The 26817-nt window shown below is 35.2% G+C and overlaps 1 protein-coding gene across 1 annotated transcript in view; it reads left to right on the top strand.

The window, feature by feature from the left end:
* DPYD (dihydropyrimidine dehydrogenase) overlaps positions 1 to 26817 on the top strand; it is a gene marked incomplete at both ends in the record, with an annotated part of 932092 nt that overhangs the window by 465472 nt on the left and 439803 nt on the right. Inside the window, one exon of the mRNA XM_080690443.1 lies at positions 13683 to 13898. Coding sequence (XP_080546569.1) covers positions 13683 to 13898 — 216 coding nt within the window. The remainder of the gene's footprint in view (positions 1 to 13682; positions 13899 to 26817) is intronic.

Raw genomic sequence — 26817 nt, 5'->3', positions numbered from 1 at the left:
ATCAGCAGAATGTACTCTGTGAGTGACTTCAGCATGATAGAGTAGTGGAATGAGAGAACTCAGTTTAGTCCACTCACAAAAATAATGATTTCATATTACCCATAGCCAATAATGCCTTCATAAAAATCCTTTGGCATGGAGGTTATAGCTCTCTAGTCAATCATAAAAGCTGAGAAAATTCACATTAAAAAGATGAAGAGGGACGGTTTCTCCCCATCACTTATTCTTCAGGCAGACACAGCATCAGACCAAAAAGGTTCTTGTCAGGCTAAAATTTCTTTAATGGGTGTGTGTGTGTGTGTGTGTGTGTGTGTGTGTGTGTGTAGAGGGGAGGTTTTCTAAGGCTTCTATTCAACTTTCAGAATTTGGGGGCAATCCCTGAAAATCTTACTTCTGCCTTACTTCACAGGTAAATTGGTGAGGATAAACTCTTAGGGACAGAAAGTGGGAAGGAATTTGGCAGGAGCTCACAGTGACTGGGATGCAGTTGTTGGCGATAGCCCTGTGCACACAACAGTGGTCTCACAATCCAGGGTACTCATGAAAGTTCTCAACAGACAGAAGATGTCCCGCATGCCCCACACACATACCAGCCACACCTGATGGTTGGACTCAGCCAGTGGCTTTACCATCCAGAGAAATTAGCTAGCAGCCCCAACCCAACCACAGAAAGTAGCCACAACCCCTGTTTTAACACAGAGTCTTTAACAGAGTGGAACCCTCTCAGATAGCATCACACAACATTACTGAATTGTTATGGAGATTTATCTAAATGCAGACACTTGCCATCTGGCCTCACCTACAGTTACTATAAGTTAGTCTAACCAGAAGTCCAGGCCAGCTGACTGGTAAAGACCTTTGCCTAAGAAATTCAACCTAAAAGTCTAAAGGAGCCGAGCATGGTGGCACACGCTTGTAATCCCAGCATTTGGGAGGCTGAGACAGGAGGATCACAGTTTGCAGACAGCCTCAGCTACTACTTAGTGAGGCCCTCTGCAACTCAGTGAGACCCTGTTTCAAAATAAAGAATAAAAAATAGGTCAGGAGGTGTAGCTTGGAGGTTGAATGCCCCTGGGTTCCATCCCCAGACCAGAAAGAAAAAAAAAAGTCTAAGGAGGTGATAACTTTCTCAAATGTACAGCTATGAAAATAATAATGACAAAGACTTGTAGAAACATGATACCTCCAAAGAGAACTAATAAATCTCCAGGAAAAAAAAAAAAGGAAAATAAAAGATGCTAGGCATGGTGGTGCACACTTGTAATCCCTGTACTTGGGAAGCTGAGACAGGAGGATCACAGGTTCAAAGCCACTCTCAGCTACTTAGTGAGGCTCTCAGCAACTTAGTGAAAGCCCCTGGGTTCTAGCTCCAGTACCACCACCACCACCAAAAAAAAAAAAAAAAAAAAAAGAAAAAAGAAAAAAAAAAGAAAAAAAAAGAAAAGAAAAAGAAATAGAAATAGAAATAGAGATATAGAGATTTACAAACTGCTTAAATATAATTTAGGATAATATTATTTAAAAAGCTCATTGAACTAAAGAGGATATAGTTAGGCAATTAAATTATATCAGGAAAACAATATATGAAAAAAGGCAAAATGTGCTTAATAAAAGAAGTTTTAAAAATAAAAATGAACTCCTAGAGCTAAAAAGTACACTGACTAAAGACAAAAATGTAATAGTGAACTTTTTAAGTAGACTTGATCAGGCAAAAAAGTTTAAACTCAAAGACAAGCCATTTGGCCGGTCATGGTGGTGCATGCTTGTAATCCCCGTGCTTGGGAGGTCGAGACAGAAGCCTCGCTGGCTTAAGAGACCCTGTTTCAAAAAAAAAAAAAAATATATATATATAAATATATATATATGTATGTATGTATGTATGTCTGGGAATGTAGCCTGGAGGTAGAAGGGTTTCCAGGAACCCCAGTACCACACACACACACACACACACACACACACACACACACACACACACACACGGACAAGCCATTTAAAATTATTCACTCAGAATAACAAATAAAAGAATGAATAAAAGTGAAAAAAAGCTTCCAGGCTTTATGCATCACATAAAACCGTGATTTTGGGCATCCTAGAAGAAGAGAGAAAGGAGAAATTGCTGAAAACTTTTCAAATTTGAGGAGAGAGATAAACACGGATTAGTAAAATATAATAATCACAAAATGGGGTTAAGTGTAAAGAAGTTTACACCGACACATAGAATTAAAATGTCAAAACTCAAAGATAAAAAGATAGTTTGGAGAGCAGCTAAAGTGACTATTCACATAAAAATACTTTCGCACATAAACAGTGAAGGATTTTGACTCTATTAAATATATCTTACAAGAAGTATAGAAGAAAACTCTTTAATTTAAAGGAGTAATCACTAAATAGCAACACAAAACTATATGTACATACAAATCTCATTGGTAAATATATAGACAAAAAGAATATTATAATACTCTAGTAGTGGTGTATAAATATTCTTTCTGGCCCTAGCATAAAAATTAAAAATAAAAGTAATAGGAATAACTATAAACAAGCACGCGTTAATGAGTAAACAACATTAAAAGAAATAAAATTTGACATTAATAACAGTAGGTACAGGAAAAAGCAAAACTGTAGATCTCTTTTAAGTGACTGAAAAGTTATCATCTCAAAATAAACTACATAACCCTCATGGTGTATGTGTGTGTGTGTGTGTGTGTGTGTGTGTGTGTATCATGGTGTGTGTGTATATATATAAATATATAATATAAAATATAAAATATAAAAAATATATATATTATAAATATATAATCTTTAACTTTTCTTATCTACTTTTTAATGTATTTTCTATATATTAACTATAGTATAAAATAGATAAAAATAGAAAAGAGCCAAAAATATTATAAAACATTATGGAACTACAAAAATATGAAGAAATAAGAAAATAATAAAGCAGATAGAAAACCAGAGAATGGCAGTATTATTATCTATTAATAATTACTTTAAAGGTTAATGGATTAAATTTGCCAAGCAAAAGACATAGGTAGCTAGCTGCTAGCTGTATTTTAAACAGAATTCTCAATTACAAGATATTGTATACTTAAAATGTTGCTAATACCATAGACTTCCTATTTAATGTTCTTATCACAAAAAGGAAAGGAAAGGAAAGAAAAAAGGAAGAAAGGAAAAAAGGAAGGAAGGAAGGGCAATAACAAATATATAGGAGGGAAATTTTGGATGTGATGGTTATGTTTACAACCTGGTCCTTCTGATGATAACATGAGTGTATACATGTTTTCAAACTTAGTTCTTGGTTTGTAGCTATAACAGGATACCTAGCGTTGGGTAATTCATAAAATAGAGGTTCATTTAGATCAAAATTCTGAAGCTTGGAAGTCCAAGATCAGGTGGCTGCATCTACCTGACTTTTGCTGAGGACTCTTTTGCCTCTTGTCTGATGGAAAAGCAGAAAGGCATGTAGGTACCAATGAAAGAAGCTAAACAGGAGAGGGAACCTTGCTTTATAATAACCCACTCCTGTAACTGATCCAGTTTTGGAAGAGTGAGAACTCATTCCTGTGAAACAGCATTTATTGGTTTGTGAGGGCTTTATTTCTATGCCAAACCACTTCATACTAAGCCCCGACTCCCAGTGCTGCCAAATCGAGGAATTAAGCCTCAACCTGAGTTTTGGTGGGTACAAACCATATTCCAACCATAGTAATCATCAAATTATATATATATTAATTACATATTTTATTTTTTTTATTGGGCATTAAACTCAGGTGAATGCAAACTCTAAGATATACTCTCAGCCCCCTTTTTTGGGAAGCAATCTTATTAAGTTGCCAAGATTGGCCTTAAACCTGGGATCCTCCTGTCTCAACCTCCTAAGTACTTTTTTGTATACCGATTATCCTTCAATAAAGCTATGGAGGAAAGCACGGTATAGTAATATTGCCCTTGACATATTAGTGTATAAATAATGTTAAAATGAAATACTTTTGAGTGATTAACAAATCAAATATGATAATTGTTTGGAAGAAAATGTGCTTTGCTTACTGCTCTGTTGCTGCATCTGAACACAATGCCTGTCATATAGTAATCACTTGTTAATATTATAGAAAGTTGATTAAATTGGAGAAATATTTTAGATCAAGGAACATATAAGGTTTAGAAAGCATATTTTACAATTTCACTAGGCTCATTGCTGATACTACCTTAGGTTTCTAAAAAAAGTTGGTTCTTGGGAAGACTGCACTTAGGAAGAGAGAATAGGGAAAAGATCACATGGATTTGAACTGATGTAATTTAATTTTCTAGCCTTAATCGATGCTCAGGTTGTCTTCTTAAGAGTAATTTGAATATATTTCTTTAAATAAGCGAACAAAATGGAGCCATTATTTTGTAGAAAAATTTCTGTAGCCTCATATCTTTTCTAAAATTTTCGTCGCGAATGGTAATTTCTCAAAATGGAGAAACGAAAGCTGATTAATTATGTAATTACAGTCAACTAGACCTAGGCCTTCCCATTGTGGAAACAGCCAATCCAAATTAATTTTTGCTTTGTAAGTTTGCTCTCCTCAATTGTTATTTCTTCTGAGACGAAGTAATTAAGCTGGAGCTAATTAATGCATTAATCCAGTCTGTGAGTTAATCTCACCATGAGTAGGTATACAGTGTTTTTTTTTATTCTGTCCCTTAAAATAATGACAGATTATATATGTCCAGAGCTGGTGTACCCAAAAGTAGTCCATTGTAGTTATATTACATTGAAATATAACTCAAATGAGCAAGTAACAGTTGAATGATTTTAAACTGGATAGAACATAACAGTGGTGGTCTTTTATTCTTTAATCAAATATAATATTACCAAGAATCTTGCCTTTAGTAATGCTTTTCTTACTTTTTAAAAATTCATTATTTGAAAGCAAATTAGAGGAAAATTCAAATGTATACATAATTGTAATCTGAGTTGCTTTTCCCCAATGACATAACTGTTATAGATGCAAATATCTCTACTAAAGTTACAAAGCCCAACCAGGTAAAATAGAAGCAACCAATAGTAAAGGATGAAGAGATCCTGCTAAAATAAGAAGACATTATAGTTTAAGATTTTCTTTATTTTAACTTTAATTCTCAAAGGCATTATGATCGTTTTAATGTTTGAACAGTCTAATCATTTTATTCCTGTTAAAAAATTTTAGTGTATCTATGTGCTGTGCGTGTGTGTTTGTGTGTGTGTGTGTGTGTGTGTGTGTGTGTGTGTGTGTTCAATCAAACCATCATGAAAGATTTTCAGATTAGTTTCCAGTTTTGAGGATACAAATATGTAAGAAAAATAATGCTTATGTAATATGGGGACAGCCCAGTATGATGTAGTAGGTACAAGATTTGAATCAGTTCTTATATCACTTACTTGCTGCTTACCTTTGGAAACTATAGCAAGCTGCTTACTTTCCCCTAACCTTACTTTTCCCATTTACAGTAAAATACTAAAGCCTGCTTTAAAGAGTTGCAATTTCAAAAGGAGAGAATGTAAATCAAATACCTATCACTGGTTCTGGCCTAAGTATTGCTTGCATATGGACAAGTATCTTGTTGATTTTGAAGATAAATTTAGTGCCCTGTTTTTTCCGTAGGCCTTGGCATTTGCACAATGTGTTGATACTTGTCAGAGATGGTTCTTTATAAGCATACTGGGGTCCTATAAAAACACTTTTTGGAATGTCTGCACAGCTTCAACAATGTTTTTCTCTCTTGAACAGATGCTCAGCAGCCCCTTATTTGAGTAAGGTAGGCATCTAACACAAGCATGGCCAACCTGCATCTCTCATTTGACATTTGAGAACTAAAAATTGGGAAGAATATCCATGTGACCAAATAAATGATTCTCAACTTTGTATGCACAATGCAATTTCTTGGAGAGATTTTTAGGTATACTAATGTTAGGCAACAACTCCAAGAGATTCTAAAGTAATCAGCATATAAGGTTATCTGGTCTTGACATCAGAATTGTTAAAACTCTCCACATATTTCTCATATTTAGAGTAGAAAATGAAGGGGCATGACCAATAAAATATCAACTATTCTATATACAGAAGAACTGGTAGAGAATGAAGTAGATTTTTATTTTTATCAAGATTTTTCAGTGTATGTGTGTATATATGCACAATGTGTGTGTTCAAACCATCATGGAAAATCTTCAGTTTAGTTTTTAATTTTAAAGATAATATTTTAGAATGATAATGCTTATATAAGATGGGGAATGCTTGAAGAGAGAAAATAGATTTTAAAACTGCCATATGGTCTTCTTTAAAAATTTCTAGCCCTTCCTGAGGGCCCAGCTGAATTCCTGCTTAAATTTTATGGATAGTTCTGTACCCTAATAATAATCAGCTGAGATTAATTTTGGTTGCTTGAACCCAAGGGATTCCATTATGAACTAGAAGCCAAAAGTCAAGGAGTATTATAATTTTTTTTTTAGGTAAGATCCTTGCAAAACTATGAGGTTGACAAAACTTTGTCATTTCATATGACTGAATTATAACATGTATATATTTACATAGTTTTCCAACTTAATAACCTAGAGAAGTTACTTACCATTCCCACTAGATGGCTCTTTGGAGAGTCTTTACATTAGAATCGTGGAATAATGGACTTCTGTATATTTGAAATAAAGTAGAGTATTATTTCATCCAAATTGATTATAAGCATGCTCGAAATGTATGTGAAAAAAGAGGCTGAGTGCCTAAAGTCACTAGTCTAATACATGCAATCAATATTTTGAGCATCTTTCTGCTACATCTTAAGCTAGATGCTGGAATTAAATCAAGGGGGAGACACATACACACAAGGCAACAAGAACAGAGTGTGATAAAGAAAAATTTTGCTTTTGGAAAGGAGATATTTCCTAGTGGATATTATAGCTTAACTTACTCTGGAAGGCTCAGGTGGAATTTTCAAAGCAGTTAAACCAATAGAAAATAACATTTGATGCCACAAAAAAGATATGAGATACATATATGTAATAGTTTTATTCTTCTGTTTGAAAAAAATACAAGTAATTCAATGAACGGAAAGATCAGATGGTATGAGTGAATTTTGAAAGATGAGGTTAATTAGGGTAGGGAAAATGAAAATCTCAGATCACAAAGTTAGGATTATGTAATGGTGAGAGATTGAAGATTTATTCTGTAGGTAGTTAGGAACCTGGAAACAATTTGCAGATGAAAATCAAATGAGAAAATTGAAGTGCAAGCTATATAAAGTTGGGACCTCTTATAAGCTATGTTGTGGAGTTAATTTTTAGAAACTGTATTTTAAATGACTGAAAGCTATACTCAGTCTCAAAAAAATCTAAGGAAAAAAAGCAAATGGTAAAAGAAAATGATCTTTAGATTTCTCTCATTTTCTCATATGTCTGGCAAATGTTTCTAAAATAGAAATATTACTTTTTTTTTATAAAAGCTGAACATCCAGACTTTCCTTAATTTCTATTTTGATCATCTTCATCTCAGTTTTTTGTGACATTAGCTTCTCTTTCTTTTGAGTTTTCTCTTTGTTTTTCCATTGAGTATGTGTTGAACAACAAAAAAGGTTGAGAAAGAGTCATTGACATATTTTATTTCTGAGTAATGGCTTTGGAAAAATAGCCAAAAATATAGAGTAATATATATTGTGTTGTGGGTTTGGCACTTGGTTAATTAGAGGTATGCACTTTACCTCTGTTGGCCTTAGTTTTCTCTTTGTAAAATAAACTTTAAAAATTTGATTTTTTTTATTGTTCAAATTCTATATGTAGTTAACTTTTATGAATAATAATATAACTGAAAAGGTCAATTCAGAACAATTGGTGGACGATGCTACTGGGCAAGCTATTTTTCTTGATCTTCACTTGGTGGGATTTCAAAAAATATTTTGAGTATTTCTCTGACCAAGAAAGAAAGACAGCAAAGAAAATAAGAAAGTAAGAACAAAATAAATAAAGAAAGAAAGAAAGAAGGAAAGAAAGAAGAGAGAGAAAGAGAGAAAGAAAGGAAACATAGACCAATGGAACAGAACAAAAATCCCAGAAATGAACCTATACATGTATAGCCAAGTGATTTTCAAGAAAGGTGCCAAAAAGATACTAACCTCACACCATATACAAAAAAATTAATTCAAACTGGATTGAAGACTTAAATGTAGGCCCCAAAACTTTCAAGGTACTAAAAGAAAATATAGGGAGAAAGCTCTATCTCATTTATCTTGGCAGTGATATTTCAGATTTGATTCCAAAAGCCCAATCAACAAAAGCAAAATTCGACAAATTAGATTATACCAAACTAACTAATGTCTGCACAGCAAAGAAAAACAACAGTATTCAGAGACAGTCTACTAACTGGAAGAAAATATGTGCAACTCATACATCCAATGAGGTTAAAATACAAAATATATTATGAGTTCAAACAACACAATAGAATTAAAAAGCCAAATGAAAAAGGGGAGTGGTGAGTTGGCCCAGGCCACCCTTCCCCCTTTATTTTGGCATGGAGCTATAACTATTTTCTGTATTTCTATTTTCTGTATTTCTATCTTTTTAATAAACTTCTTTAAATCTTCAATAAAAAAAACCTAATGAAAAAGACACCAGGTAAAATAATAGAAATGGAACCACCATAGGACCCTACTATACCACTCCTCAGTATCTTTACAAAAGAATTAAAGTAAAAATACTATAGTGATGTATGCATACCCATGTGTATAGCAGCAGAATTCACAATAGCCAAGTTACGGAACCAACCACGTAGCTGTCCATCAGCAGATGAATGAGTAAAGAAAATGTTTAGATACACACACACACAAATGCAAACACAAACACACACACAAAACCACAAACACACACACAGAGCTTTACTCAGCCATAAAGAAGAATGAAATTATGACATCTGCAGAAAAATGGACAGCACTAGAGAGCAGCATGCCTAATGAGACAAGTCAAACGTTGAACATTTGATCTGTGGAAGCTAGGGAGAAAAAGGAAAGAGAAGAGATCGCATTAAAGTTTGAAGAAAGACAAGTAGGGTAGTAAAGTTCAGGAGGAGGAAGAAAGGGAAGATAAAGGAAGCTACAGGGAAAGAAACAGACCAAATAATTTTATGAGCACGTAGGAATATATCAAATCTCACTATCATATGGCATACACTTGTCATCCCAGCACTTGGGAGGCTGAGACAGGAGGATTGCACAGGTTCGAAGCCAGCCTCAGCTACTGAGTGAGGCTCTCAGCAACTTAGTGAGACCCTGTTTCCAAATAAAGTATGAAATAGGTCTGGGAGGATAGCCCGGAGGTAGAAAAGCCCCTGGGTTCCACCCCTAGTACCACCAAAATAATAATAATAATAATAATAATAATAATAATAATAATAATAATACTGATCACAATAACCGGGTTACAGATCAACCTAAGTGGTCATTAGTTGTTGAATGAGCAAAGAAAATTTGATACACAGTACCCCGCAACACTATTCAGCCTTTAGTTTCTTTATCTGTGACAAACTGGATGAAACTGGACAACATTAAGCTGAAGTAAGGGGTAACAAGTAAAGTGAAGTAAGCCAGGCACAAAGAGAAAAATATTGTGTTTTCTCACATGTGGAATCCAAAACAATTTAACTTATAGAAGCAGAGAATAGAATGGAGAGGCCTGGAGGTAAGAGGACCTCGGATATGATGGTCAAAAAGTATCAAACCTTCAAACAGGAAGGATTTTTATAATTATTAATAGAGCATTATGCATTTCAAACCTACTAAGAATAAGCTTCAAATGTTCTTAACAGAATAAAACATTAAGTATTTGAGGTGATGACATTTTATCAGCTTGATTTCATAATTACCTATTATATTAATAATCATAACATCACTTTTTATACCATAATATATTATTAAAAATGGCCAGTATATAATAAAAACAAAATTTAAACAATTATTTTAGTTTAAATCTATTTATGTAACATAAATTAATTTGCATTCAATATTGCAAAATATAAAAAATACAATAAGCAAAACATTTTAATGAAAGATTATCTTAACTGAGCATTAAGGTACAATCTTATAATCCCAGTACTTGGAAGACTGAGGCAGGAGGATCACAGATGCAAGGCCCATATCTGTTGACTTAGACCCTGTCTCAAAATAAAAATGACTGTGGATATAGCTCAGTGTTAGGATGCTACTGGAGTTGATCCTCAATATCACAATAACAAACAAATGACAAATAAACACCATCTAAAACCCTTATTCTAAAAGATTAACTCTGCTTAATATTCAAATGTGTGCCTTTTGTGATAGGTGGATAAACAGATTGTAAGCTAGATATGTACATCTATATTTACTGAAAAGTTTACATTTACATAGTGTTACCTCCCATTTTTTTTCAGTCTGTACATGATGAACACGCTTGTCATTTCTGATGTTAGCATAGTATTCCTTTCTATGGAACTATCATGATTTTTTAAATATCCTGGTTATTTTCTAATGTCTTTTGTTTATTAACTCTATTGGAAAACTGAAAAAATTGTTTAGTCTGAAACTGTAAACCTTGAAGGCATTTATTTATTTATATTATTATTATTATTATTATTATTATTATTATTTATTTATTTATTTTTTTTTTTGTGGTACTGGGGTTGCTGGAAGCCCTTCTACTTCCGGGCAACACTCGCAGATCTATTTTATATTTTATTTGGAAACAGGGTCTCTTAAGCCAAGGAGGATGGCTTTTTTTTTTTTTTTTTTTTTGGTGGTACTGGGGTTCCTGGAAGCCCTTCTACCTCCGTTCTACACTCCCAGACCTATTTTATATTTTTGAAACAGGGTCTCTTCTAATGCCAGAGCGGCTGGCTTCGAATCTGCATGATCCCTCTGTCTCTGCCTCCCAAGCACAGGGATTACAAGCATGTGCCACCACGCCCGGCAAGGAGGCTGGCTTTGAACCTACGTGATCCTCCTGTCTCCGCCTCTGAAGCACAGGGATTACAAGCATGAGCCACCACACCCAGCAAGGGGGGTACATTTATAGTTGAGTTTGAAGTTGAGGCAAAATATCCTTATTGGAACGTGTTGAAAGATCTTAGAAGTATCAGTTTATAGTTTGCTGTTGAAATTGGGGGGATTATCCTGGAGCGAATAAAACATGAAGTGCTGAGTTCTCTGAGCTGGGTTGCAGAGGGGAGCATCCTCCTGTCCCTTAGAAAAGAAGATAAAACAAGGGCAGGGATATGATGAGAGGTTGAACAGACTAGATTGCCTCAGCACCACACTGTGTAAGCCAAAATCTACCATAGTCCTTGGTGGGCAGAAAGATTGCCTGCTATGTTGTAGATTTTATTTATATCATACACACACACATGCACATCAGTAGCATTTTTGTAAGTAATATATATGCATACATATATATTTTATGAAGACTTTTAGTTCTCATTTAAAAGGTTTTGTGTACATGAGTATGTTTACATCTTGGCATTTGTTCTTTGCTTGGGTGTATTTGTTTGTTTGTTTGTTTGTTTTTTTGAAGCTTAAGGAAAATTTTGCAAAATTCATTGAAATATTTTCTAAGTGCTTAGGCAGTAACCTTCTTAAGAATTTTAGAGCAATGCTTTATTTATTTTAAACTATATAAATTAAGAAGAACAATTTGAACTATATGCACATAGCTGCATTTTTGGAATATTGCCTAATGCCATATCTAGCTATACTTTTAAACAAACTAAAATTATATATAAGATAAAAGAGATTATGTGTTTCAGTGTACAGCCATAAAAGGGGAAGAAACTTGAGGTGTCCTTCATCGGCACTGCATAAAATATACAAGGCCATGTGTATTTCTGCAGTTGGCTTCGGACACAAGGGTGCCTGATGTTGTTTTTATCATTCTATATTTACATTCTTGTAAATTCTCAGTACTACCTAACTTCTAGGATCAGGAGATTCTGTATTAGTCTAACCAAAAATGTACTTGATTCAATTTAAAATTTTTGTTATATAGAGCTAAGAAAATGTAGTTTTCTTCCATATCCATCTCTAATGTACCTGCATGGACATAAATGTGCATACACACACACACACACACACACACACACACACACACACACTCCATTTATCTCCTCAGTTCACTATATCATATATTCTAGCTCTTTTCTTTGGTTTATATTATTTTAATTGTATTACAATTCCATTTAAGAACAGAAGAAAATATCTTCATAAGCAGACAACCCAGTACTTGTAAATATGCCTGGTAGTGCTGTGGATGTAGCACAGTGCGGTAGCAGAATCTTTGTCTAGCACATATAAGGTTCTGGGGTTCAATTCTCAGAAATAAAAAAGAAAGAAAGAGAAAGCGAGAGCGGAAGGAAGGAAGGAAGGAAGGAAGGAAGGAAGGAAGGAAGGAAGGGAGGGAGGGAGGGAAAAGAAGCAAAAAAGAGATTTGCCTTAAATCCTAGCACATTTCTAGCAGAAAGTGAGTGCTGACTGCCCTAGCTGAAGGCAGGATATCATCAGGCACTCTTGTGCAAAAACCAGAAACACAATACTTTTTCAATTGACAAGTTTGATGCCTTTTCACATATTAAATGAGCTTTACTTTGCATTATGAATGCTGGAGGACTAGAAACAATTTCTATGCGAGTCATGGAAATCTTTATCTACACAAGACACAGTCCTATAAAATTAAAGTTCTGCTCAAATAACTTTTCTTTTGAGTGATGATTCACAAAAGAAAGGAGTTCTACTTTTGAATTAACTAGCCCTGTCCATTCAGTGACTACTTTGACTGAGAAAATTCATTATTTTAATGTTTTCCAGTATTATTTGTCTTTCAGAGATAAATAGAGAAAAAGAGAGAAAGAGAGGGAGGGAGGGACTGATGGAGGAAAAGAGAAAGAGGGGACACTTAGCAAGCTTCAGTGTGCTACCACATACTATGCATGAGTGTTTTCATCAGGTCTTTCCAGTAGTCCTTCAAAGTGACATCTTTATAGTGAACACTGAGAAATAGTAAATGTTAATGTCTAATGTCAGTTGAAGATTTTTGAGATAAACTGGTACCTGTTTGGTTCATGAAAAAACAAACTTCCTTAATGCACATGGGTACATTACTTTCTAAATTAGTTGTCTTCCTGTGGCTTATGATTTCCTGCATTTGCCAAAATCCCTATGAGGTTGTACTGAAAACTCTAGAGGAGAAAACACAGGGCATGTTAGGCGGACTTTCTAAAAATCACATAAACATTGGTGAGATGATTGGAAATTGAATTTAGGCCTCCTGACTTGCTGTTGCCCATATCTCTGAGCGCTTGAATGTTTTTATAAATTAAGTGCAAGGAGGCTGGGTTAATGGAACCAGAGAGATAAATTCTAAAATTATTCCCTTTTGTGTTTGAATCTCAGTGTGTTTTAAATAGAGTTGTTTATTTAATTGGTTTTTATTTCTGTTAATACCTTCTATACTGCCTTTTAAATTAGAAACGGATGCTAATTATATATGAATTTGGTGCCCTGCTAACCAACTTTCCGCCAGTTTTCATTGTTGTAAATGGACCCATGTAATCTATTTTAATTCAAATGCTATGTTGAAGTGATGTTTCTTTTTTAAAAAAGACTGCACATAAAATGCAGATGGGATCTAAGAGCAACTGTTGGCTATTTGTTTTCTGCAGTCACTGTACGGAGCCTCCGTGTCTGACAAGCCTCAGCTGCCCCTCTTTTACACGCCTATTGATCTGGTGGACATCAGTGTGGAAATGGCTGGATTGAAGTTTATAAATCCTTTTGGTCTTGCTAGTGCAACCCCAGCTACCAGCACATCGATGATTCGAAGAGCTTTTGAAGCAGGATGGGGTTTTGCTCTCACAAAAACTTTCTCTCTTGATAAGGTAAGGATATATGTTATGTCTCAATGTGTGGCAGGTATTTTAATTGAGGCATAAGTATTTATAATGGAAAGATTTTTGACCAAGATATATTATCAAACTATTTTACAAGACCTATTTCTGCACATCGGACTTTAATTTTCTTTCATTCTATCTATCCCGTGGAAGGGAGGGTATGGCAGAAACTGCTCACTTTATATTGCCTAGAAAGTATCGCAAATATAAATAGTAAAACAGTGACATTTCATTTAATCACACGCTCCATTTAAACACAAAGATTATGCATATGAATAGAGTACCCAATGATGCTTTGATATATGTAGATATGATGCAGTGTCTAAATCAGCTTAAACCTATCTCCACAAACATTTATCATTCTTTACAGTAAAAACATTCAACTTCCTTTACTCCGTATTTTTTTGAAATATATACTACAGTATTGTTTTCTGTGGTCAATTTACAGTAGGATAGCACCATAGAAAGTTTTACTCTTTTCTAATTTTAACCTAGTATGCATTGATTAATTTCTCCTATCTCTTTTTCCTTCGTATTCTCTTCCAGTCTCTGGTAATCACTAATCTTAATTTCTCTATGAGATCAACCTTTTTAGTTTTCACATAAGATCATATAATACCTGTCTTTCTGTGCCTGGATTATTTTACATTGTGATCTCTAGGACCACTCATATTGTTGTATGAATCAAATTGAAGGATTTCATTCTTTTATATGGCTAAATAGTATTCCATTATACATAGGTGGCATCTTTTCTTTACCCATTCTTGATTTGATGGGCACTTAGGTTATTTCTGGGTTTTGGCTATTGTGATCATGATTGTGTTGCAATGAGCATGGGAATACAGATGTCTGCTTGACCTATTGATTTAATTTCCTTTGAGTATATATCCAATAGAAGGATTTTCAGATTATATGCGTGTACTATTTGTAAATTTTTTGTTTTAACATTATCAATTGTTTGTGACTTTTGGATATTTTTAAATGATGACATATGCCTCAACTCATGATATTGTTTTAATTGGGTAGTAAAAATTTTCATGTATGTTAACTTAGGTTAACTCAGAAACTTTTCCCAAGAAACATATAGCTTGGGTTTCATGTGATATTATGATTATACTCCAACCAGGAGTGAACATATGTAGCAGGAAAGAACTCCCTATTAAAGTTGAGATTGATTCTTTAAAGTACAAAAAGCATCTAAATACATGTTTTAAAAGTATGATGGTTTATGCAGTGGAAGGCAGCATCTCTATATGGTCTTGATTTTTAAAAGAGCAGAAAATTTTAATAATTCTTAAAAACAATTATTGATAAAATATTAGACCCTAAGCCTCTCAATGTATTTAGTCCTAACTGGTAGTTAGTAATAATTAATGTCTAAGAATGTGTGAATCTAGAAACTAAGAAAGGAGTATCATTATTTAAATCAACCTTATCCTTAGGCAAAGAAAATAATAGAGAACAAACATGCCCCATTAAGCACATTCTCTCCCTCTTTCTTTTCTTACTAGGATCAATAGCTGGCATTATTAAGGCTAAAACATTACAGCTGTCTCACTCAGACAGCTTTACAAGACTCTGTGTAAAAGTGTGGTCAAGAAAATCTAGAGAATGCACAGATGTTAAAAAAAATCAATTCAGGGAAAAAACCCTTCATAAATATTTTTATTTAAATAACAAATGGATATTCTTTTTTCTAATAAATAGATTGAATGGTTAGAAAGCCTTCTACTAAGCAAAGTTTAAAAATAGACAAAATAGACTAGATTCAGCTTTGGACTATCATAAATCAATTATTTATAATCTCCGAGAATATTAACAGTATATTTGTCTTTTTCAATTCATCCTTTAAGAGTTGATGCAGAGCGATAATCAAATGTTTAATCTGTTGAGGAAAACAATCTCATAGTATTAAATAATTTTATTAGCTATGCTGTCTTAAAATACATAAATGTAAGTAGAAATATGTGGTTAATCAGGTGTAAGTGAAGAATTATGGCCAGAAAAAGGTATTTGCTTTGGATTTGTTTTCTTTGCCTACAAAAATTGAATTCTGATTAATCAAACACATCAGTCTTACCTCTGTTGGTGACATGCACTGATTAAGGATGCTGTGTCTTTTGGTAACCTAGGAGCTGTTGTTGCTAATAGGATCACCTATTAGGGATGCAAACTTCCTTCTAAACCTCCAACTTGAACTGATTCAACCAATCCATAATTCTGTAATGCAGATTCAAAAGGGGATTTATGAACAAACACAAATTAAATTTGGCACATGAAACAATTCTGGGGGGCTTTTCAGAAACCCTACTTTATTTACTTCAATAACAGCTCCCAAAATAATGTGCAAGGGCCATTTTAAACATATTTTGGAGATTATAAATTACAAAAATAACAATACCTACTTACATCTCTATATTATCATTTTCCAAAAAGATAAGTTCCTAAATGTGAGTTTGCAAAATAGCTTATTGGCTTCGTAGAGAACTGTAATCTGGTTTCTTATGTGGTCCCTAATTAGTGAATAAATTCATTGTGAATATTAACTAAGCCTTAAGAACTTCTATGCTTTCTCATTGATTAAATGTTATAGTATACAACATCTGATGTATTTTTTTTCGGACTTCTACCAAAACTATCTATTAAAATATTATATGCACTATACATTTATCAGACATAGAATAAGCAATTGAATTTAGCCTTCCTATAGTTTATTAGACTAATTCGAGAATCTATTTAGAAACATTAAACTTCAGAATCTTGACATTTGAAATTTGGATGCTCTCAATATGACAAAGGTTAGTGTTATGAAGTTTTGTTATCATATGAAATATTAATATTTCACAATACAGTTTTGATGAAGTACGATTTGTCGAGCCTGCATATGATAAAGAAATTAAATGCTTGCCAAGGGAGTTCAGCAAAAATTAGAGCCTTGCCTGAACATCTGCTGGAAATTTTATTATCCTGTCCTACTGACAGTGTGGCTCCCTTGTTTTTCTAGATTGACAGCTGAATATTGCACTGATTTCTGCAGCAAATACGTTTAGGTGAACTTTGTTTCCCTTTTTTATTTAGGGGGGAAGTTTGGAACATGCTTTTGATTTTCATCCTATATTTCTTTTTATACTCTTGACATTTGTAGATGCCAGATTGAGGTCTAGTATGCTGTAGCAACGATAGACCATTGACTTACAGTGAAATGCCAGTTGATATCTCAGTAAACAGAAACATTATTATTCTTTACTGTGCAGTCTGTATAAAAGCTGTATGTGCTTTCTTTAGGGAGGCAAATGATCGGAATTTTAATGTCAGATATAAAGGGATCTGTGTTTGCTTTTGTGTTAAATAACATCAAAGATTAGTTTTGTTAACTATATTCTTCCCTCCCAAATCAGCCTAAGAAAGTCTCCAAATAATTAGATTGCTTTTCTTGAGATTCTATTTGTGTTTTACATGGACGATAAAATGATATTTAAAATATAATTATGATTTTATACTGCATAATTTTTGACATAAATATACTGGTTTCGAGTTTAAATTAAAAAAATAGTGGAAAAGCAATCAACTTGTCAACCTGATTAGAGCTAAATTATCATGACAAAACAGAGAAGTACTCTTTTTTTTTTTTTTTGCGGGTCTGCGGATGGGACCCAGGAGCATTAGATCTCCGAGATACACCCCCTGACCTATTTTTCATTCTTTATTTTGAAACAGGATCTCACTAAGTTGCAGAGGGCCTCACTAAGTAGCTGAGGCTGTCTGTGAACCCCGATCCTCAGGTCTCAGCCTCCCAAATGCTGGGATTACAAGTGTACACCACCATGCCTGGCTCTATGTTCACTTTATATCTACAGGAAATATGTAAAAAAAAGTTTGTTTTCATTAATCATCTCCATAAGTATTGTCCTCTCAGAGAATTACATGTTCTGTACTGCAAATATATGTATATATTAAATGTGTGATTGATTTTAGTAAGAAAAATTCTTGAATAACTATTTTGTTTCAATAAGAATCAGATGATAGGCAAATACCTTATGGGTTTCTGTCAACATAAAATACTAAATTTAATGCTAAAAATATTTAATGTTCTTCATTATTTCTTTGGAGTCAGATATTGATTGCAGCTTTCTTTTTTTTGTAAAGTATAAACTTATGCCACATGGCACCATGCTTAGATTATAGGAATGGTTGATAAAAATGTTTCACACAAACATATATTGAATAAATGAATTAATAAATTAATGAATAGATTTTTGGCACAAGCACATTGAATTTTTTATCCAGCCATATGAACAGATAGCCCATATGACGATTGACTGTTCTAAGTATTGATCTAAAGCAAAGAAGAAAAGGCCAATTTAAAATTTTTCATATCCTATGTTGTTTTCACAGTGTTATCTATACTTGTCTAAAAGTGAAAATGTCAGTAGAATTTCTAATGTACTGATTATATTTTAAGACAGGTTGCTGACTTAAAATATAATCGGTACATTATAAACCCTTTAAAATACTGAATATTATGGAGAAAATAAAATAAAAATAACATAACTGGGTATAATAATGAACAGTTATAATCCCAGCACTTGGAAGGCTGAGATGGGAAGATCAAGGTTCACAGCCAGCCTTAGCTACATAGTGAGGTCCTCTGCAACTTACTGAGACCCTGTTTCCAAATAAAGAATAAAAATAGATCTGGGGGTGTTGTTTGGAGGTAGAAGGCCCCTGGGTCCCATCCCCAGTACTGAAAAAAAAAAACCATAATATTGGGAAAGCACACAAAAATTACCTAGTCCAACATTATAACCTCATGTGTCAATAGCCCTGACAGAAGAAATAAAACCTGTTGTTGGGTGATTTGGGTGGCAAGGAATATGCTAAGTCTATAAGACAATAAAACCTGTTCTGCTATAGAAAGATTTATTTAAAAAATACATTCTAGCCAGGCATGGCGGTGCACACATGTAATCCCAGTACTTGGGAGGTGGAGACAGGAGAATTGTAGGTTCAAAGCCAGTACTTGGGAGGTGGAGACAGGAGAATTGTAGGTTCAAAGCAAGCCCCAGAAACTTATCAAGACTCTATCTCAAAATAAATTATAAAAAGAGCTGGATGTAGCTTAGAGGTAGAATGCCCCTGGGTTTAATCCCTAGTAACCCCCCAAAATGTTTTTCATATTGACCCCAAATCAACTTTGTCATAAGTTCTATCCATGTTTTATGTATAGTTCTGCCCTATGAGATACAAACAACAAATTAGTATAGCTTACTAATACAAATAAATCATTGGTTTAAAAATAAACTTACTCTCTCCCTCTTAATTAAATAAATATCTTAGATCAAGGCTAGCATGTAACTAGAGGTTGTATAATGTATGGAAAAGAACTTTTGTATGGGAGACTCCAGTCTCCATCCAAAGCTGTTTCTAGATTACTATCTTGGACAGGCTTAATATTGTAGGTTGTAGTTGTTGCTATAGTTATTATCAGTCACATAATATTCACTATAATTTCTTGATTTTTTATTCACTACAATTTCTTGATTTTTTTAGAATGGGCAGACTAAATGCCTTTCATAAGTTATCTCATTTGATCTTCACAATATCCCTATAAGCTTAGCAGTAATTTTTTCCAGATGAATAGTCTGAGAAAGTTAAATACATTGTCTAGGACTTAACAATTATTTATCTGTTTTCCATCATGTATGTCAGCAATGTGTGTTGAGCTCATATGGAAAGCTCTTCTGCATCAAATGACATCTCTGATATCACAGTAGATATGTGGGTACTAACAAGATGTTGTCATTAAGGAGGCAGGAGCTTCAGGTGGGATGGCTATAATTGCCAAGATGGCTGCCCCTTCCTTCATAACGCCCCTTGCTGGGGTGTCTCACCACCCAGGTGGCTGAGTAGATCTTGTTCATAAGGTGGCAGTGCTCTAGGAAGACAAGAAAAGAAGCTGAAAGTCCCTTGAAAGACCCAAAGCACACCCTGTCACTTCAACCATGTTTCTTTGTTTTGTATGAAAGCAAGTAAAAAAGTCAGTTTATATTTATGAAGTAGGTAAATACCATCCAGTTGATCCTCAGGGATTTGGTAAATACCACCCACTTACTGATGAGAAGAACCACAAAATTCTATCACAAAATGAGTGTGAATACATATTGCAGCCACCTTTGCAAACAGTCTTAACTTGCCCTCTGGTAGCAGTAATTTGTACCTTTCCCATATGCAAAAATGCATCCAGCCCTTTCTAAGAGACTTAAAGTATCCTCCAATCCTGGCATTATGCGCAACATCATGGCATGAAGCCTCAGCATCTTGTGATCTTCATTTGGTCCAAATACATATGCAGTCACTTGTATTCAGCTTCTCTTTCTCCAGGGTTCTGGGAAAGAAAAAAAAATTATTTAGTACCATACACCCAACATTAAATGATACTGTCAAAAGAACCACAGTAGGTACTCTTATTTGGAAACTGGGGAAAACAGGAGACGCATAGAAATTGGTTTCCGTAGCAAGTCTGAAATTCAGTTAGGCACCACATTTTCAGGGCTGGGAGGTTTTATTTTTTAAATCTATTTCTGCTTCCTGGTAGTGTCATCCTAATTCATAGTTCCTGTCTTCTATTGGCTCTGCCCTCTGCACTGCTGGCTCTGTGGTTTGGGCTTTTCATAATTTTGTTTTTCAGTTTTTTCCCCCAGTTTATGGTCCCCGATGGTCCATATTCACAGCTGAGTACGTTTCTGGGGAGTTCCCACCCACAGAAAGTTTAAGGCTTCTCTTTATTTCAAATTGTTCGCTTTACTCCTAAATCATGGTAATATCATAAACTCTCTTAAATTTTTTAAAACCCTATTTAAAGCTGACTCCATGATGCCATATCCATAATTTTTTTTTTGAAACAGACTTCTTTCAAACTTGGGTATTTCTCCCTACTGAGGTAAAAGTCTTTCTAGAGTATCTTAGAATCCTATTTTCCATCGAGGAGATTCTACTGGGACCTGCCTTAATTCTTCCTAGAGTCATAGCACCCTGTCTTAATGCAACACTCTTCTTTATTTATTTATTTATTTTTTTGAGGGTCTGGGGATGGAACCCAGGGGCATTCTACCTTTGAGCTATACCCCCTCCCCTAATTTTTATTCTTTATTTTGATACAGGGTCTCACTAAGTTGCAGAGGGCCTCACTACGTAGCTGAGGCTGTCGGAGAACCATGATCCTTCTGTCTCAGCCTCCCAAATGCTGGGATTGCAATCCTGTGTCACCACGCCCAGCATTACTGCAACACTCTTTTTTTTTTTTTTTTTTTTTTTGGTGGTACTGGAGTTCCTGGAAACCTTTCTACCTCCGGGCTACACTCCCAGACTCATGTTGATATTTTTATTTGAAAATAGGGTCTCTTAAGCCAGCAAGGCTGGCTTCGAACCTGCGCCATCCTCCTGTCTCCGCCTCCCAAGCGCGGGGATTACAAGCATGCGCCACCACGCCAGGCCATACTGCAACACTCTTGATGTGACCTTTGCTCTCACTTATTTTCCTCTGAGATTCTTTTTCCATCTATGAGAGACTAATTATGAAGAATACCTGTACTTTCTAGCTCAGCAGGTATTGGCCCTTTTGATTTGCTTTAGGTTTTACTTAGCAAATTAACATATCCTCCCAGAGCTCTTCGTCTCTTACAGTACCTTATTATACTTGCTTAGACACACTTCACCAATACTTTTTCTCATTTTGTCTAGAGATTGCCTGAGTCAGATTCACAAACATCATCATGTACATTTTTTTGTATGCTTGGTTATCACCAGAAATATTCTTGCCAATTTTTTTTGTCACCATATAATACAGGCTGCTCTTTTATCAGCCCCCAATATTTTTTGTGTGCTTGATTTTAATCCTCTACTACCAGGTTTTTTTTTAATATATATTTTTCCCCAGCATTTACAAACAGCCTGTTCTTGGTTTATCAAGCTTCTGCCTACTTCACTGTCTCAAAGTCAATACCATGTATTTTAAAATTTATTTTCTAGCATCATAAAAGTTTCTGCAAGCTGGGCGTCATGGCCCATGCTTGTGATCCCAGCATTTGGGAGGCTGAGACCAAAGGATGGTGGTTCACAGACAGCCTCAGCTACTTAGTGAGACCCTGTTTCAAAATAAAGAATAAAAAATAGGGCAGGAGGTGTAGCTCAGAGGTCTAATGTCCCTGGGTTCCATCTCCAGACCTGCATTAAAAAAAAAAAAAAAAAAAAAGAGCCGGGCGTGGTGGCGCACGCTTGTAATCCCCATGCTTGGGAGGCAGAGACAGGAGAATCACGCAGGTTCGAAGCCAGCCACGCGTGCTGGCTTAGGAGACCCTGATTCCAAATAAAAATGTAAAAATAGGTCTGGGAGTGTAGCCCGGAGGTAGAAGGGATTCCAGGAACCCCAGTACCACAAAAAAAAAAAAAAGAAAAAGATTTTTGTATTACTTATCTATAGCTACATATCAAACCACCTCATGGTGTGTGTGTGTGTGTGTGTGTGTGTGTGTGTGTGTGTGTGTGGTACTGGGGGGTGGAACCCAGGGGCTTTCTACCTCCAGGCTACACTCCCAGACCTATTTTATATTTTATTTGGAAACAGGGTCTCACTAAATTGCTGAGAGCCTCACTAAGTAGCTAAGGCTAGCTTTGAACCATTGTGATCCTCCTGTCTCAGCCTCCCAAGACCAACTCATGATTTAATGATTCAAAGCAACAGTGAGTTAATCTGCCTTTGTTTCTATAGTTTGTAATGTAGGCAGGGCTGGGCTCAATGATTTGTCTTTGTTCTGTTCATATATTTGCAGTCATTTGACAGACTACTTGGTTGGTCTTTGATGGCTTCATTCACATGCCCAGATCCTCAGCTGTCATGAGGAGGCTTTTATCTCCAGATGGTCTCATTTTCAAAGAGACTACACTGGGCTTGTCCACAAGGTAGCAGTACTGGTTCCAAGAAGACAAGAGGAGAAATTGCAAGTTGCTTTGAGGCTGACACTCAGAAGTTGTATAATATTCATTTTCATTGTATTCTATTGATAAATCAAGGCACAAGATCAGATCGGAATGGAAGAACATGGACAGCTATCATTTAAAGGCTTCAATCCATGACATGAGGATTTGAACCAAGGTCTCTGATAAAAGTCCCATCTCTTTCCATTAAAATAAGATGTTTTCTGTTTTATCCTTTCTGAACCTTGTTCCTTTGTCTAAAATGAAGGCAGTTTCCATCAGTGTTCTGCTGAGGCCTGGAGTTAGCTGGAGCAAGGGTACTTAGAGCTTCCTCCTGCTGGCTTTGTGGCACCTGCCTATGTATTTTTATTTCTTCTGAGAACTACAAGGTACATAGGAATTTCAATGTGAGAGGGACATTTTTAGTAAAAACAAACTCTTTTACACTGTTGGTGGGAGTGCAAACAAACTAGTTCAGCCACTATGGAGGTCAGTGTGGAGATTCCTTAGAAAACTGGGAATGAATCCACCATATGAACCAGATCTACCACTCTTGGGTATTTGTCCAAAGGGATTGAAATCAGAGAACTACAGTAACATATGCATACCCATGTTCATAGCAGCACAATTCATAATAGCCAAAATATGGAACCAACCTAGGTCCCCATCAACAGATGAATGGATTGCAAAAATATGGGAAATACACACAATGGAATTCTACTCAGCTATAAAGGAGAAGAAAATCATGTCATTCACAAAAAGAAAGATATGGAGAACATTATGTTAAGTGAGATCAGCCAAGCACAGAAAGAGAAGGGACTTATGTTTTCTCTAATATGCCCAAACTAGGGAGTATTAAGAGTACCAGAGGGACTCCAGATAATGGAGGGGAAACCTCAGCAAAGCTAGAATGGAAGGGTAGGAGAGGAAGAAGGCTGAGGTTGATGAATAGAGGAGCTCCATTCAAATATGTGTAAAAGTATGAATACAGCATGGTTAACTTGGACACTCATTGTTGGGAGGGGGAGAAAGGAAAGTGAAGGGGGGAGAAGGTACCAAGCACAGTCTGAATGTATGTCATTTTTAATATTTTCTACATAAAAATTAAAATAAATAAATAGAAAGATACATATTTTTAAAAAACCTTCTGAGAGTCCACTATCATTGGATGCCAAGTCCCCTATGCCATTTTTCTATAGACTCACTGAGTGTCTCCTCTTTCAGTATGGCAGTCTCCCCCTAACTTAGGGCTGGTTTGCTTCGTGTTTGCTTTCCCTAGCAGATCCAGAGCTTTTTGACCAGTTCTTGCTTCTTGTTTAGTTCTCAGATCAGTGGTGACCTCCTCAGAAAAGCCTTTGCTGACCATTTAGAACCTGGTCTTCTCTACTATATTAAGCATGTGTTTTTTTTTTTTTTTTCTTAAGTGTACCTATCTCTGTATTAAGCTGCCAGGCCTTTGATCAATTGCTTCTTTATATCTTTGTTATCTGTTTCCGCCACTTGAAATAGGCTCCATAAGAAGAGGGATATTTCTTTTGTTGCTCACTATGGTATGACCAGTGCCAACAACAAAGTCTGGAAAATAGGAAGGACTCAATACATATTTGTTAGAGGGAGAAAATAATGACAAGATTCTAACTTGAACCATAATTCCATGTGACGGCTCCTCAGTTACTTGGCGGCAGCTCTCTTGTCTCATCCAGACAGCTTTTTCTTTTTCCTTTCTAAATATTTCTGGTTTCCCTCCCATAATAAGATTTGCAAACTTTTCACCATGTAGGTTGTCTGTTCTCCCATGTAAATTTCAAGAAATTTCCTCCAATCCGCATTATCTTAATTGAGAGGAAGTTGTGCCTGCCTTTAACCAAAATGCACAAATTGCTAGCACCCAGCAAGCAGAAAAGGACCGAGGAATAATGTTTTCCGAGTTCTAAATGCTAAAACAAGATTTAAAATGCAAACTTTCATATATCTTACTTAATGAAAATCAATTCAAAATAAATTGCAAACTTATAAATTGTAAATTACAAATAGTACGCTTAAAACAAATTTACTACTTTGCAGCCTGGCAAGTTCACTTTGGATTACAATACAAAACACCACATTTATTTCTATTATTCATTTTGGAAGGCCTTATTAGAAATAAAGATCCAGATTTTTATAGTATTAAATCAATATGATTTATGATAAAAATGTTGTTATGACCTCATCATGAAAGTTTATGAAACAACACACGGATAACAGTGCAAACTGCTGTTTCCACTGCTATCACTCTAGCTTCAAATTTTGTATATAATTAACTTCTACATCTTGTATAATGTTCTTCTGATGCAAACTTGTGCATTAACTAAGTAGTTATGATTATTGTAAACTCATCAGGGAGGACTTTACCATGCTAAATACCAAAATGATTTCTGTATACTAATAGCTTGTCATCTGGCTAGGTTCTGGCTAGGTTTATTATTTATACTTATTTTTTTTGAAATTTATAAAACTGACTGATCCTCAAGTTATAAAGCAGGGGTTTATTAAAACATTACAGTCCATGTGTACTGGTTCTATGGGAGACTTCACCCCAGTGTTCACAAACATTTAGCAGACTCTTCTGTAAAGTAACCCTTATCTTTTCAACAACAAAAGAATTGTGTGGTGCCAGGCATGGTGGCGCACGCTTGTAATCCCTGCACTTGGGAGGGAGAGACAGGAGGATCTCACAGGTTTGAAGCCACCTGCGCTGGCTTAAGAGACCCTGTTTCCAAATAAAAATATAAAAATAGGTCTGGGAGTGTAGCTTGGAGGTAGAAGGGCTTCCAGGAACCCCAGTACCACCAAAAAAAAAAAAAAAGAATTGAGTGTGTGTGTGTGTGTGTGTGTGTGTGTGTGAGTGTGTGTGTGTGTGTGTGTGCGTGTGTTTGTGCATGTGTGTGTGCACTTAAACCTTCATCTGTGCATATACATTCAATACTGAAGTTTTCCAAGTGAGAATCTAATAAATACACAATTGTCTTTCCCCAATGTTCTAAATTAATCTCTGTTACCATTCATGCCACATTTGTTAAACTTAGTTTGTTAAATGGAAAATATAAATTAAGATGTTTGTAAACATAAGTTAATGAATTTATTGCTAATACTAAGTAATCTTTTTAAAAATAGAATGATATTTTTAACCACATATTGTTTAAGTTATTGAAATTGCTCCAAATGATTTTTTTACATTCTATTTCAAATTGAGGCTAGCTAACTATGAAGCAGAGTAATCAATTTTCCAATATAATTACATCTTCACCTCTTTTCGGTTTCAGGCTGTGAATTCACACTTGTTAATTAGTTAATCATTTTGGTAGAGTGGACAAGGTGAGATTCAAATAGACTTTTTAATAATATAAATTGACATGTACAATTTTTATATGGGTTAGCTGGTGGATGAAACTCCTTTGAAATAGAAGATGGACCCCCTTTCTCTTTTTCTCCTTCCATTCTTCCCCTCACCCCTGGGGATTGAACCCAGGAAAACTACCACTGAGCTATATGCCCAGCCCCCTCCCCTTTTTTTTGTGGTACTGGGGTTGGTGGAAGCCCTTCTACCTCCGGGCTATACTCCTAGACCTATTTTTATATTTTTATTTGGAAATAGGGTCTCTTAAACTAGCGCAGCTGGCTTCAAACCTGTGTGATCCTCCTGTCTCCGCCTCCCAAGCACGGGGATTACAGGCTTGCACCACTATGCCCGGTGCACAGCCCTTTTTAATTTACTTTGAGACGAGGTCTTACTAAGTCATCCAGGCTAGTTTTGAACGTGTAATTCTCCTGCCTCAGCCTCCCAAGAGACTGGAATTACAGGCAATACCACTGCATTAGGTCATTCTTTTTTAAGCAACTGGTCAACATTAATGGAGAATTCTCATAATTATCATTAATAGAAATATCCTTAAAC

Source organism: Muscardinus avellanarius, assembly GCF_963383645.1.
Source record: "Muscardinus avellanarius genome assembly, chromosome: 3".
In the NCBI taxonomy this organism is placed as follows: domain Eukaryota; kingdom Metazoa; phylum Chordata; class Mammalia; order Rodentia; family Gliridae; genus Muscardinus; species Muscardinus avellanarius.
This window is presented reverse-complemented; position numbering and strand designations above follow the sequence as displayed.